We start from the raw sequence: 12,730 nt of genomic DNA, 5'->3' as shown, positions 1-12,730 counted from the left end.
TGCACTCAAATGCCCCATGGTCCATCGTAGGGCAGAACGACAGCATTAATGGACGGGAAAGCCCCTGGTCAACTTCTGCAAGGATGGAGCTCCTGGGATGGACAGACACATCCTGTCCTGCCCCTGGGACGGACAGACATGTCCCATCCTGCCTCTGGGATGGACAGACACGTCCTGCCCCTGGGATGGACAGACACGTCCCATCCTGCCCCTGGGATGGACAGACACGTCCTGCCCCTGGGATGGACAGACACGTCCTGTCCTGCCCCTGGGATGGACAGACACGTCCTGCCCCTGGGATGGACAGACACGTCCTGTCCTGCTCCTGGGATGGACAGACACGTCCTGCCCCTGGGATGGACAGACACGTCCTGTCCTGCCCCTGGGATGGACAGACACGTCCTGCCCCTGGGATGGACAGACACGTCCTGTCCTGCTCCTGGGATGGACAGACACGTCCTGCCCCTGGGATGGACAGACACGTCCTGTCCTGCTCCTGGGATGGACAGACACGTCCTGCCCCTGGGATGGACAGACACGTCCCATCCTCATCCTGGGATGGACAGACAAGTCCCATGCTGCCCCTGGAATGGAGAGACACGTCCTGCTCTGCCCGTGGGATGGACAGACACATTCCGTCCTGCTCCTGGGATGGACAGAAATGTCCTGTCCTGCTCTCCCACAGCCCATCACAGGCTGAGAGAGTTGGGGTGTTCAGATGGGGAACAGAAGCTCCGGGGAGACCTTATTGTGGCCTTTCCAGACTTAAAAGGGCCCATAAGAAAGATGGGGACAGACTTTTGAGCAGGGCCTGTTGTGACAGGACAAGGGGTGATGGGTTAAACTAAAGGAGGGAGATTCAGGCTGGACATGAGGAAGGAATTGCTGCCCTGAGGGTGGTGAGAGCCTGGCCCAGGTTGGCCAGAGAGGTGGTGGATGAACCATCCCTGAGACATCCCAGGCCAGGCTGGACGGGGTCTGAGCACCCTGAGCTGTGATGATGTCCCTGCTCATGGCAGGGGGGCACTGGGGAGCTGGGAAGGTCTCCCAGACCCGGGGGTGTTGCTGTGTCCTCCCTGCCCATCCCAGCGGAGCTGCAGGGATCTGGCCCCTCTCTGGCAGCAGATGATAAACTGCAAACTACTGCAATAATTTAGAAGCAAATCCACCTTCTGGAGCAAACACATTGACAGGGGCTTGGGCAGGACTGAGTGTGATCGATGGTATTAACGGCGTAACCGGCATCCAAAAAGTTGTCTGGGTGTTTTCCAGGTGGATAAAATCTGGAGCTGCAGCAGCAGGAGCTCGCACAGGATGGGCAGAGGAGATGAGCCACACTTTATAGAATCACAGAATAGTTGGTTGGAAGGGACCTTTAAAGGTCACCTAGTCCACCCCCCCGCTAGATAAACAGCGAGGCCCTTTCTTCTGCCTGCCTGTGTTGGTTATGTGTTATTTCTGAACCCGAGGCACCACAGCACTGAAACAAACAAGAACTCATGAATGATGAATATGTAGTTGCAGGGCCAGTTATATAGAATTCACACTCCTCTGTTTCATAGAAAACATTACAGTTACTTTCAATCATTTTGATTTGGTCCTGGGATGAAAAAAAATCATTAATTCATTAAACCCTATGTATCCAGACCTTTTTTCTGCTGCGTTGATGGATCTTCAACATGGTTGCAGGCAAGGAATTTTCCGATAATCTTTTAATTCATTTTTGCTTCCTTTGGACAGAGCTATTGCTGGTTTGTTTGTTTTTTTTTTCACTATCATGTAGTTTAAAAACTGTTTTGCAGTAGCAGTACATTATAAATTATGCAGCTGTGGCGCGTCTGTTTGTCCAGTTGCTGCCGGCTCAGACTGGCCGTGCAATCCGGGCAGAAATCTCCGCAGCCTTCTCTGTTTTGCAAGGCGACGGGGGCTTTGTGCTCATGGCCACTCGTGGGCTCCGTTATTGACCGTGGGCTGGAGCCAGGCTGGCGCAGAATCCCCTCCCGTGGAGGCACACGGCAGAGTGGGCAGAACTCCAAGGCTGTTTTGGGAGGGTTTTATCGCTATAACAAGGCGATTTTCACCCTGTGTGGGATGAAACGCTTGTGGACACCAGCAATGCTGCTCAGGCTGTGCCGTCCAGGGTCCCCACCGTGGTCAAGGGACACAGTTGGTCCCCAGGGGACACAGCCGGTCCCCAGGCACGGATAGAGCAAAACCACTTGCAATGCAAATGACGGAAAAGCAGGAAATACCTTGACTCACCTGGGAGTGTTAACCGAGGTTAATCTTTAATACACCAGCAATTTAAACTTCCACAAGTTGATGGGCTGAGGTTCCTTCTGAGATTTAGGAGGGGAAGGATCAAGACCCATCCCCGGGCAGCACAGACGGGGTTCGCGCTCCCGGCAGCTCCGTCGGGGCTGAGGTTCCTCCCTGCTCCTCAGGCTGGCCCCTGGTGAGTCACTTCATATCGAACGCTGGGGTTGGGGCGATGCCTTCGTGTTTGAAATGGATGAAAGGAAGGAAAGCAGCACGTGAGAGAAATGTATTTCCACCTCATGAAGAAGTGGAGGTGCAAAGTCTTGCTGCACTGCTTTGTAAACCTCACACAGCCAGGCTGGCATTGGTGCTCGGGAATGTTCCCAGCCTGATTTAATTTGCAATTATAGACCTAGCCTATCCTTATTCACCGCTGTTGAATTTAATGGTTTTAAAAGTGGAATCGGATAAATATTTGTGATGAGCCAACGTTCTCTTCCATGCTGACTGATGTTTCCAGTGGCCTTACGGTTCACGGAGGACGAGAATCCTTCATGGAAACACTTTGAAATGCAAACACGTCTTGCACTCAGATACCTGTGGTTTGCAATACAAATAAAAGGCTGCAAGCAGGTCTGAATATTGCAGGTTTAGCTTTGGTACAAATCAAACTCATTTTCCCACATCCCAGCCCTGGCTTAGGCATTTTTTAGAGGATGATACCCGGAGAAGGGGCTACAGACAAGGGCAAAATGGGGGGAATCACATAAAACCAGCAGTCCTGTGTCGTTCTTTCTCCTCGAAGCCCTTGTCATGGCAAAGGACACACAGAGGACTCTGCACGCTTGACTTCTTGGTGTTATTCAAACCTGCAAATCAGACCTGCTGCTCAGCCCCTGGTGGGACTGAGCTCTGCGTTCGGGCTGCCCCAGCTCCTTGGGAACTGGGGGAACTGGAGGAGGCTGAGCTCGGGGCTTGGACATGGCCCACGCTGGTGGGGCAGCCGTGCAGAAATCCACATTGCAGTGCTCGCTCCAGAGTATTTCCATGGCTTGGCTGCCCTGATAGCACTTGTTGCCTCGCATTTTGGGCCAGCATTTCTTTGTCCGAAGATCACGCCGTGCAGCCCACCATGCCTTTGCCCTCTTTATGGGGGAGAGGACAATGAATAATGAAAAAGAAGGGACTTCCCGGGTGAGAGAGGTGCTCCAGGATGTTCAGAGAGTCTGAGCGTGGGCCGAGAGTCCAGCCTGGTTCTCCCTTTTTGCCCTCGGGGTCTGGCAGTGTTTGGGGCTCTGAAACCCCTGTGCGATGGGAAGAGGCACGAAAGGCACTTTGCGGTGTTTGCAAACAGGTGAATGTGTTTATACAGCTGGAAATACAGAGGGTAACATCCAACAGAGTTTCAGGGGTGGTCACAACCTTCAGAGGTGGCAGCTGAGCATCAGCCACAGCCAAGACACTGATCAGTGTTGGTACCGGTACCGTTTTTATTCCTGTCTTAATACTTTGTACAAGGAGCTCTCAGACATGAAATGGTCACTGATCTGAATGAAGACATTGTATTATTTCATCTCCCTGAAGAAACACACAGTTCTAACAAAGATACACAGCTTTCCAGGCACACACAGATACAAAGCCCACCAACAGCGACAAGGCAAGTAATTATGGCTTTTACAAGCCTTGTTATGACAGTGGATAAAGTGGAGATAGAAAAGGACCTGGTCTGTTTTGCAGTGCAAATGGAGGGACAGAGAAGATGTTTTTCTTAGAAAGTTTGTAATGGTCGACAGGAAAGAATGAACAGGTTCCTTTTTACAGCAAAACACACCCAGTCAAGCCCAGGCCTTCAGAAATGGCTCCAGTTGGAAGGCAGTTGCATGTCGGATGTTGTGTGCACCAATCTGTACAGCTGTAGGTGGTCATGGGCTAACATCAGGCTCACCAGAGGTTATTGATCCCTTGTCTTTCTTGCGCAGAGCAGAACCAGGCTGACGTCGGGCGCTGAAGCACCATGTATGAGCTCAACGAGAGCAGCTTTGATCCCATCACCTTTGTCCTGACGGGCATCCCGGGGATGGAGGAGTCCCAGGTCTGGATCTCCGTCCCCTTCTGCCTGATGTACCTCACTGCGGTGTTTGGCAACTCTGTCCTCCTCTTCGTCATCATCACGGACAGGAGCCTCCATGAGCCCATGTACCTGTTCCTTGCTATGCTGGCTGCTGCCGACCTCATGCTTTCGACCACAACGGTGCCCAAAATGCTGGCGATCTTCTGGTTCAGTGCCAGGGAAATTTCCTTCGATGCCTGCGTTACACAGATGTTCTTCACCCATTTCAGCTTCATCGTGGAATCGTCCGTTCTGCTGGCGATGGCGTTTGACCGGTACGTGGCCGTCTGCGACCCACTGCGGTATTCTTCAACCTTAACCCCCTCGGTGATTGGGAAAATAGCGGTGACCGCCGTTGTCCGGGGGTTCTGCATCATGTTCCCGCCCATCTTCCTCCTGAAGCGGCTGCCGTTCTGCGGGCACAACGTGATGCCCCACACCTACTGCGAGCACATGGGCATCGCCCGCCTGGCCTGCGCCGACATCAGAGCCAACGTCTGGTACGGGCTGACAACAGCTCTCCTTTCCTCCGGCCTGGACATCGTGCTCATCGCTGTCTCTTACGCTCTGATCCTCAGGACGGTCTTTCGGCTCCCGTCCCCGGAGGCTCGTCTCAAAACCCTGAGCACCTGCGGCTCCCACCTCTGCGTGATCCTCATGTTCTACGTGCCCGCCTTCTTCTCCTTTCTTACGCATCGGTTTGGCCGTCACATCCCAAGTCACGTTCACATCCTCCTGGCCAACCTCTACGTCGTGGTCCCGCCGATGCTCAACCCCATCGTGTATGGGGTGAGGACAAAGCAGATCTGGGAGCGTGTTGTCCGCCTCTTCTGCCCTGTGGGGCGGTGGCCCTGCCTCAGCGCGGGGAGCCGGTGCTGAGCAGTGACGGAGGGGACGGGGACATGGGCCAGGATCAGGAAAGCAGCACTAAGCGCTGCAGCACTTCTCATCGTGGAGAAACAGGTTTGCCCAAGAAGTTCAAGAGAAGCTGAGGGCAGCAGGCTTTCTGGAGGCATGGGATTGGGTCAGCAGCGCCTGCATTGCTGCTGGTTTCTCCTAGAGATGTTGCTCCTGAATGGTCCATCAGCAGAGGCCGGGGCAGTTCAGCTGAGGAGCACCAAGGCTCTTACACCTGCAGATCGACCATCGCCTACTGCTGCTGATTTTGTTTGCTGTCCTACGGCTTCGTTCCTGTTTGTTCCTTCACCTGTGGCCTCAGTGCCTACACCATGAACACGTCATTGCTCATCAGACTGGAGCCAGGTACACGAACCATAGCTGGAGGGGCAAAGTGCTGTGTACCACGGCACAGACGATGGTCTGTCCTCCTGTCTCCGTGGGTCCAGCTGGCACTGCTGAGGGACCCTGGCGCCTCTTGTCACTGAAGGTGTTTACACGCTGAAGAGCCCTGGGACATCAGGAAAGGTTTTGTGGCCTGTGTTTGAGGGAGACATGTCCCTTAAACGGTGATGTCCAAAGCTGCATTCAAGCCTCTGGAGTGGAGTGCAACAGGACAATGGTCTCCTACATCCCACACATCCCTGAGGGATGTTTTCTCTCTTTGCAAGAACACGCTGCACTGCTGAGCAGCGCTCAGGGTGAAGTACATTGCACTTCAAGCTCCTCTTCTGCCCACACAGCTGGCTAATTACCCACCACTTTGTTGCTGCACATTGATTTATCCTTCAACACCAAACCAGCTTTGTCGAGCTTTTCCTTGTTCCTCTCATCGGTGTGTGTGCCTGTTGCACCAGCAACACCTTATTCCACCTGAGGTCAGTGGCAAACTGCCCCAGACCATTGTGAAAGGCAGCACTGCTGGTGTCCCAGGGGACCATGCAGACCCTGGGGAGGAGGGAGTGGAGGCAGCACTGGAGACTTGAGGAGAAGCTCGTCCGGTGTCCTGCTGGGAGGTCACTGTGCTCTGCACCGTGTTCACGGTGGGTTCTGTTGCATCTTTGTGGCAGATGCACCTTCCCCTGCCCTGAAAGAACCAGATGCTTCTAGACCAATGGACCACTATGGTCATGCACACACCCCTTGGTTGACAGACAGGGCCCTTGACCAATGAAAAGCCTCGGCTGAGAGAAGTTTCTGGACCACTACCATAAATGACCACAGCTCAGATTCAACCATAGTATAAATGGGGCTGTTGGAGACCCCACTGAGTCGTTCTCCTTGGAGCAGTGGGTGTGCAGAGGAGATGTCTGCTGCTTACATTGGGATGCCATTGAAGGAAATTTCTTCAAGGGCTGAGACACTTTGCCTTATTGGTAAGCGATTATATCTTCTGGGTACCCTTGAGAGTCCTTGCTTTTTATGAGTGGGAATACGCACATTTTGAATTGTCACTCTAGAGTTTTGGTATCCCTTGAGTCTGAATTGGCTGTGTAGTCATTGAATCAGTGTTGGAATCTGTGTTTTGTAATGTTGTCAGAGTCCTGAATAATGTTGGATGGCCCTGTTTGTAGTTGGTTCTCTGCCAAACAGTTCTGGTCGGAATAAAGTCTGTTTGGAGCTTGTCACTTGCCTAAATTGATTTTTGGGGTGCCACCACAGCAATCATTATAACATGGAGGACTGTGGGGACACAGACACCAACTGTTAGGAGCTGTCTGGCTGCTGCAGCCTGGACTGCAGTGGGAATGGGCTGGACCTTCTCAGTACCTTGGAAAAGTCACAACAACACCTCCAGCTGCTCTCATCTCCAAAGCACAAAGGTCGTTTTGCCCGGTGGTCATGGGCCTGGTGGGCAGCACAAACTCAGATAGGACCAGTTCATCTTCTAGTCCTGACGGCAGAGTCCTGGTGGCCGTTCTGGCTCAGCTGTGAAATGCTGAAGCTTCTGAAACCCGTTGCAAAAATTGCAGCGTGAGTTGCTGTTGACCGTGAGTAGTTGATGCTCCTGGTGGTTGCTCAGGGTGGCAGAAATGGCTGCAGCAGGTCTTGGGACGTGTTGCGGGGAGGTCGGGCAGTGTGGTGCAGGAGCAGCTGAGCCCTGCGCAGCCCCCGCTTGGGGTGGGGTGGAAGAGGCCCCACTGCTGCCCCCCATGAGCTCCTCTGGCTCTGATGGCTCCCGGGGTTGTTGAGCACTAAGCCACCACTGTCCTTCAGAGCTGCACCACTGATTTCTTTACTCTGTGGGGAGGAACTCTGGGATGAGGAAGAGAAGGAAAGGCACAAGAGCCCAGAAACCTTTCCTTCATCCTTTCATTCTTGTTTTGCTGGGTGGGATGCTAGGCAAATGCTTGCTTCTCCTCTCTGCATCACATCTACTGTCAGCTGCCTTTCTCACACACACCGCTCTGAGCAATGGGGCTCTGGACACTTTGTGGTCCTGTCCTGAGCTCAGCGGCTTCCTCAGGTCTGGCCAGTACAACTGCTGGGGTGTCCTGTGCAGGGGCAGGAGTTGGGCTCGATGATCCTTGTGGGTCCCTTCCAACTCAGAATATTCTATGATTCCTCATCCAGGCAGCAACCGAGGTCCTGAATGCAGCAATTGGTGAGCCCTTTCTGAAGGCTCATCTGGATCTCACAGCAACATCTGGAGCTCCGACCCTTCATCAGCTGTGAGACCTGAGGGCGAGCCTAGTGTGCTCGTGTCCCTAGTGCCAAAACGGAGAAGATCATCCAGCCGTTTCTGCAGAATGCCCTTTTTTTCCCTGAGAAGGGTGGTGGGCACTCGCCAAGCCCACGGCTCGGCTCTGCTGCAGCGTTGGTTCACACCTGCCCGTGGTGGGGAAGCCACCTCCAAGGCAGCAACGTGCCTGGACCTCGGAGGTGCCTCAGGTGCTGGTGACCCTGGAGATGGGGGGAATGGCCTCCCTGGCTCTGGGCTCCACAAAAACCTCACGCCCTGCACCAGGGCTGGGAGCCAGCAGGTCCTGAGGGCTCCGGTTGGGGCTGATCAAGCCCATTGTCCCTGATTTGAGAGCTGGAGCAGGGGGCACTGACTGGGACCAGGCGTGTTCACAGCCGAATGGCACAGGAGATGATGCTCATACAGCACCCAAAACCTGCTGTGCCCCCATCATCCCAGTAATGCTGCTACCACTTCAAAACAAAAAACAAAGATAGAAACTCAGGATTTCAGATTTAAAAAGTGCCAAAGTTCTAAACTCTTTCAATATTTTTTTTTCCTGATTTCATCAAAGGTGGGAACCGTGTGACAGGCACAGGGGAAATGAAAGTCGGTTCATTAAAAGCTGTTTGCTTAGCAGCAGAGATAACAGAGCCGGTTACAAAAGCTGCTCATATCGTTGGATTTTTTAATGTCCTCAGAAGAGTCGTGTTTGTGTTGGCTTTCTTAACAAAAGCAAGAGTGTTTACACGGCGCGTGATTTCTGATGGGAGACGGAGCCGTGGGAAAGCGAACGTGTCGGGAGCAGGTCGTCACGGGCAGCATGCAGATCCGCCGGGACTGGAGGGGATGCTGTGAGGTCTCGGGGGGCTGGGGGACCTGCAGGAGCCGGCAGCAGCTGTCACAGCGTTACGGCAGATCCGCAGGTGGGATATGAGACAGCTCGTGACTGCAAGAGGCTTGTTTGCCAATTCAGGGGTTCTATTCCAGCCCTGCCCCCCTACCTGAAAACATGGACTTGTTGGCGAAGCACCCTGCTGCGGAGGAGTTTTCTCCTGAAAGGCTTTTGGCAGCTCAAATAACAACTGAGCTGCTCTCTAGGCTTGTCAGTATTAAAGAATGATACAGCTCACTGGTGTCTCTGTCACACATTTTAGCTGACACGGTTATTTCTGATGCCTTCTTCACCATTTCCCCTCTTTGGCCCACTTCTTAGCAATGAAGTTAAGCACGAGACTAACTCTGAGCACAGGAGCAGTGCAGCTCAAAGGAGCGTCTGTGCTCGGAGGTGGCCCAAGGCTGAACACGGCCCTGGGGAGTCCTGTGCCATCATCATCTTCATCATGGAGCTTGTGGGAGGTAGGATCTCCCTGGGCAGGTGCTGCACAAGTGCAAAACAAAAGACCAGCCCCCAAATTGCTTCTGCTCTGGGGTCCTCAGCACAGACACACATGGAGCTGCTGGAGAGGGGCCAGAGCAGCCCCAGGAATGACCCGAGGCTGGAACAGCTCTGCTGGGGACAGGTGAGAGAGCTGGGCTGTTCAGCTGGGGAACAGAAGCTCTGGGGACACCTTAGTGTGGCCTTTCCGGACTTTCTTGGGAAACGGGAGAGGTGCCCGAGGATTGGAGGAAAGCAAATGTCACTCCAGTCTTCAAAAAGGGAAGAAGGAGGACCTGGGTAATTACAGACCGGTCAGCCTCACCTCTGTCCCTGGGAAATCAATGAAACAGCTTATCCTTGGTGCCATCTCAAGGCATATCAAGGATAAGAGGGTTATTAGGGGCAGTCAGCATGGCTTTACCAAGGGTAAGTCATGCTTGACCAACCTCATAGCCTTTTATGAGAATGTAACAAGGTGGATGGATGATGGCAGAGCGGTGGATGTGGTCACCTTGACTTCAGCAAAGCCTTTGACACAGTCTCCACAGCATCCTCACAGCTAAGCTGAGGAGGGGTGGTCTGGACAATAGAGTAGTGAGGTGGGTTGCAAACTGACTTAAGGAGAGAAGCCAGAGAGTGGTAGTCAATGGTGCGGAGTCTAGCTGGAGGCCAGTATCTAGTGCAGTGCCTCAGGGGGCAGTGCTGGGGCCAGTATTATTCAACATATTCATTAACGATTTGGATGAGGGAATTGAGTGCACTATCAGCAAGTTTGCTGGTGACACCAAGCTGGGAGCAGTGGTGACACTGGAAGCTGTGCTGCCATCAGAGACCTGGACAAGCTGGAGAGCTGGGCGGGGAATAACCTGATGAGATTTAACAAGGGCAAGTGTAGAGTCCTGCATCTGGGCAGGAACAATCCCAGGTTCCAGTGTAAGTTGGGGAATGACCTATTAGAGAGCAGCGTAGGGGAAAGGGAGCTGGGGGTCCTGGGGACAGCAGGGTGACCATGAGCCAGCACTGGGCCCTTGTGACCAGGAAGCCAATGGGACCTGGGGTGGGTTAGAAGGGGGTGGTCAGTAGGTCAGAGAGGTTCTCCTGCCCCTCTGCTCTGCCCTGGGGAGACCACACCTGGAATCTTGTGTCCAGCTGTGGCCCCTCAGTTCCAGCAGGACAGGGAACTGCTGCAGAGAGTCCAGCGCAGCCACCAAGATGCTGCAGGGAGTGGAGCATCTCCCGTGTGAGGAAAGGCTGAGGGAGCTGGGGCTCTGGAGCTTGGAGAAGAGGAGACTGAGGGGTGACCTTATTAATGTTTATAAATATATAAAGGGTGAGTGCCACGAGGATGGAGCCAGGCTCTTCCTGGTGGCAAACAATGATAGGACAAGGGGTAAGGGGATCAAGCTGGAACACAGGAGGTTCCACAGCCTGGCCCAGGCTGCCCAGGGGGTTGTGGAGTCTCCTTCTCTGCAGACATTCCAACCCGCCTGGACACCTTCCTGTGTAACCTCATCTGGGTGTTCCTGTTCCAGCAGGGGCATCGGACTGGATGATCTTCTGAGGTTCCTTCCAATTCCAAACATCCTGTGATACTGTGATGTCCCAGCAGTGGTGGTCAGACGTGCCCCCCATTGCCTCTGATTTCACTGAGAAAACTCCCAGTCACTTGTCTGCAAGCAGGATGGAGCCTTGAGAAGTGAGGGGTCTGCTCTGTCCCCACTGCAGTGACCTCCTCAGCGCTCAGGGTTCTTCTCTCAGGGGTGACACGTCCTTCCAGGCTCATTGTCACTGGCACTTCAGCAGCCGGCTCGGTTGGGATGGGCTGTGTGTCGCTGTGCTGGGTGGGTGCGTATCATGGGTCCTCCTGCTTCCCTGGGTTTGCAAGATCAGTTTTGTACAGCTGAGGAGGCAGCTTTGAGCTTGCTCTGCCCCTTGGGTGGATGTGGTGCCGGGTCAGGGAGCAAACTGCAGAGGCAAATGTCCCCGAGTCAATGAATCACTAGCTTAGCAATTAATGTCCAAAGGGGCGTGCATAATGGGATATTAGCCAGCTGATCAGGAAGATTTATGTTTCTAGTGTGGTTAAAATGTTAGCTTAATAACTCACACGGGATGTGAAACCAGTACTTCCGCACTTTGTGTTCTGTTTGCCACTTTTGAAAGACACAGATTTATTGTTAACTTGGTTGGTGTGGTGGGCAATTTGTGGGGATATTTGGATCACCAGGACCCTTTCCAGGGGGAGAAGGAAGGGATTTTACCAAAGTTTTTTCATGTCATCCACACAGCATGTGCAAAAAGTAACTGAAATCTCATAAACTTTGGGAGAAGAGTGGGAGTCGGTGGAGTCACTGTAAGAAACTGTGTCCTCGGTGGATGCGTGGGCAGTGTTTTCATGATAACATGCACCGAGAGGGAGTCAAGCCTGCGCCTGAAGTGGAGACCAAGCATGGAGTTTGTGCTGAGTCAAGCCCTAAGCGTTCGCTTTGAAGGGAATTGCTCTTGAGCTGTATTTGAACACTTTGCTGAATAGACAGAGACAAGCACGGCTTTCATCGTGAACAAAGCCGTGAGTGTTCTGAGTTGAAGTACCACATTTCCATTCATTTTTATTGCTTTTCTAAAACAATGGCGCTTTATTAATTGTTCTTCATCTGCAGAGCTCTGCGAGTAATAAATCAGAGTAGCAAAGCGTAATGACTTCACTTCATCTTACCTCCATCACCATAATGTCTTACCAAATGTCAGTTAATTGATAAAAATCCCCACTGCACAGAGAGGCAGATAATAAGTAGCATGTCCTTGTAAAGTGTCCTGCCTGAAATGAGATGGTAGCTCAGCAGCCGGGATGGAGTTGGTGGTGGGTTGGTTTGCTCTTGGGTGTCAGAGGTCCCTGCTGTTCCCCAGGGGTCCCTGACAGGTCCCCGAAGGGTTGTGGCAGTTGGGAGGATGCTGATTACGGTTCCCCTGCCCTCACTACACAGTCTGCAGGTCTCCACAGGAGGAACAGTGTCCAAATAAATCCATTGCTTTCTTCTGAAATCAGCAATGAGGACAAAATCAGCTAGAAGGTTTATAGCAGCGATATCTGCTGATCCCTGTCTCAGAGCTTCCCAAATTCCTCTCCGTCACGCTTCACAAAAAGCTGGAACAGGTCCTGATCCCAAAGCACTTCCAGTCGAGGATGAGGGTGAAACTCCCGCCTGGCTGACAGGTCCCTGCTTGTCCCAGGCTGGCTCCTGCACAGCCCTGGGAACCCCTTTGGGATCCAGGGCCAGGCAGTGAACTTGCAGGAGTTACTGTGTTTGGGGAGATGATGAGTGGTGAGGGGGTGAGGAATCACCGAGGCTGCTTTGGGGACAGCCCGGTGGTCTGCAGGGCTTGTACAATCCCTGCCCAA

General features: G+C 53.1%; 1 protein-coding gene across 1 annotated transcript; it reads left to right on the top strand.

The window, feature by feature from the left end:
• Window positions 1–4,273: 4,273 nt before the first annotated feature.
• Window positions 4,274–5,248, top strand: LOC308037265 (olfactory receptor 52B2-like; the record flags this gene model as incomplete). Its single annotated transcript, XM_080338924.1, has 1 exon — window positions 4,274–5,248. The coding sequence occupies one exon, from the start codon at window positions 4,274–4,276 to the stop codon at window positions 5,246–5,248; it is 975 nt and encodes a 324-aa protein (XP_080195050.1).
• Window positions 5,249–12,730: the final 7,482 nt, after the last annotated feature.

This window comes from Nesoenas mayeri (assembly GCF_963082525.1).
Source record: "Nesoenas mayeri genome assembly, chromosome: 1".
Lineage (NCBI taxonomy): Eukaryota > Metazoa > Chordata > Aves > Columbiformes > Columbidae > Nesoenas > Nesoenas mayeri.
This window is presented reverse-complemented; position numbering and strand designations above follow the sequence as displayed.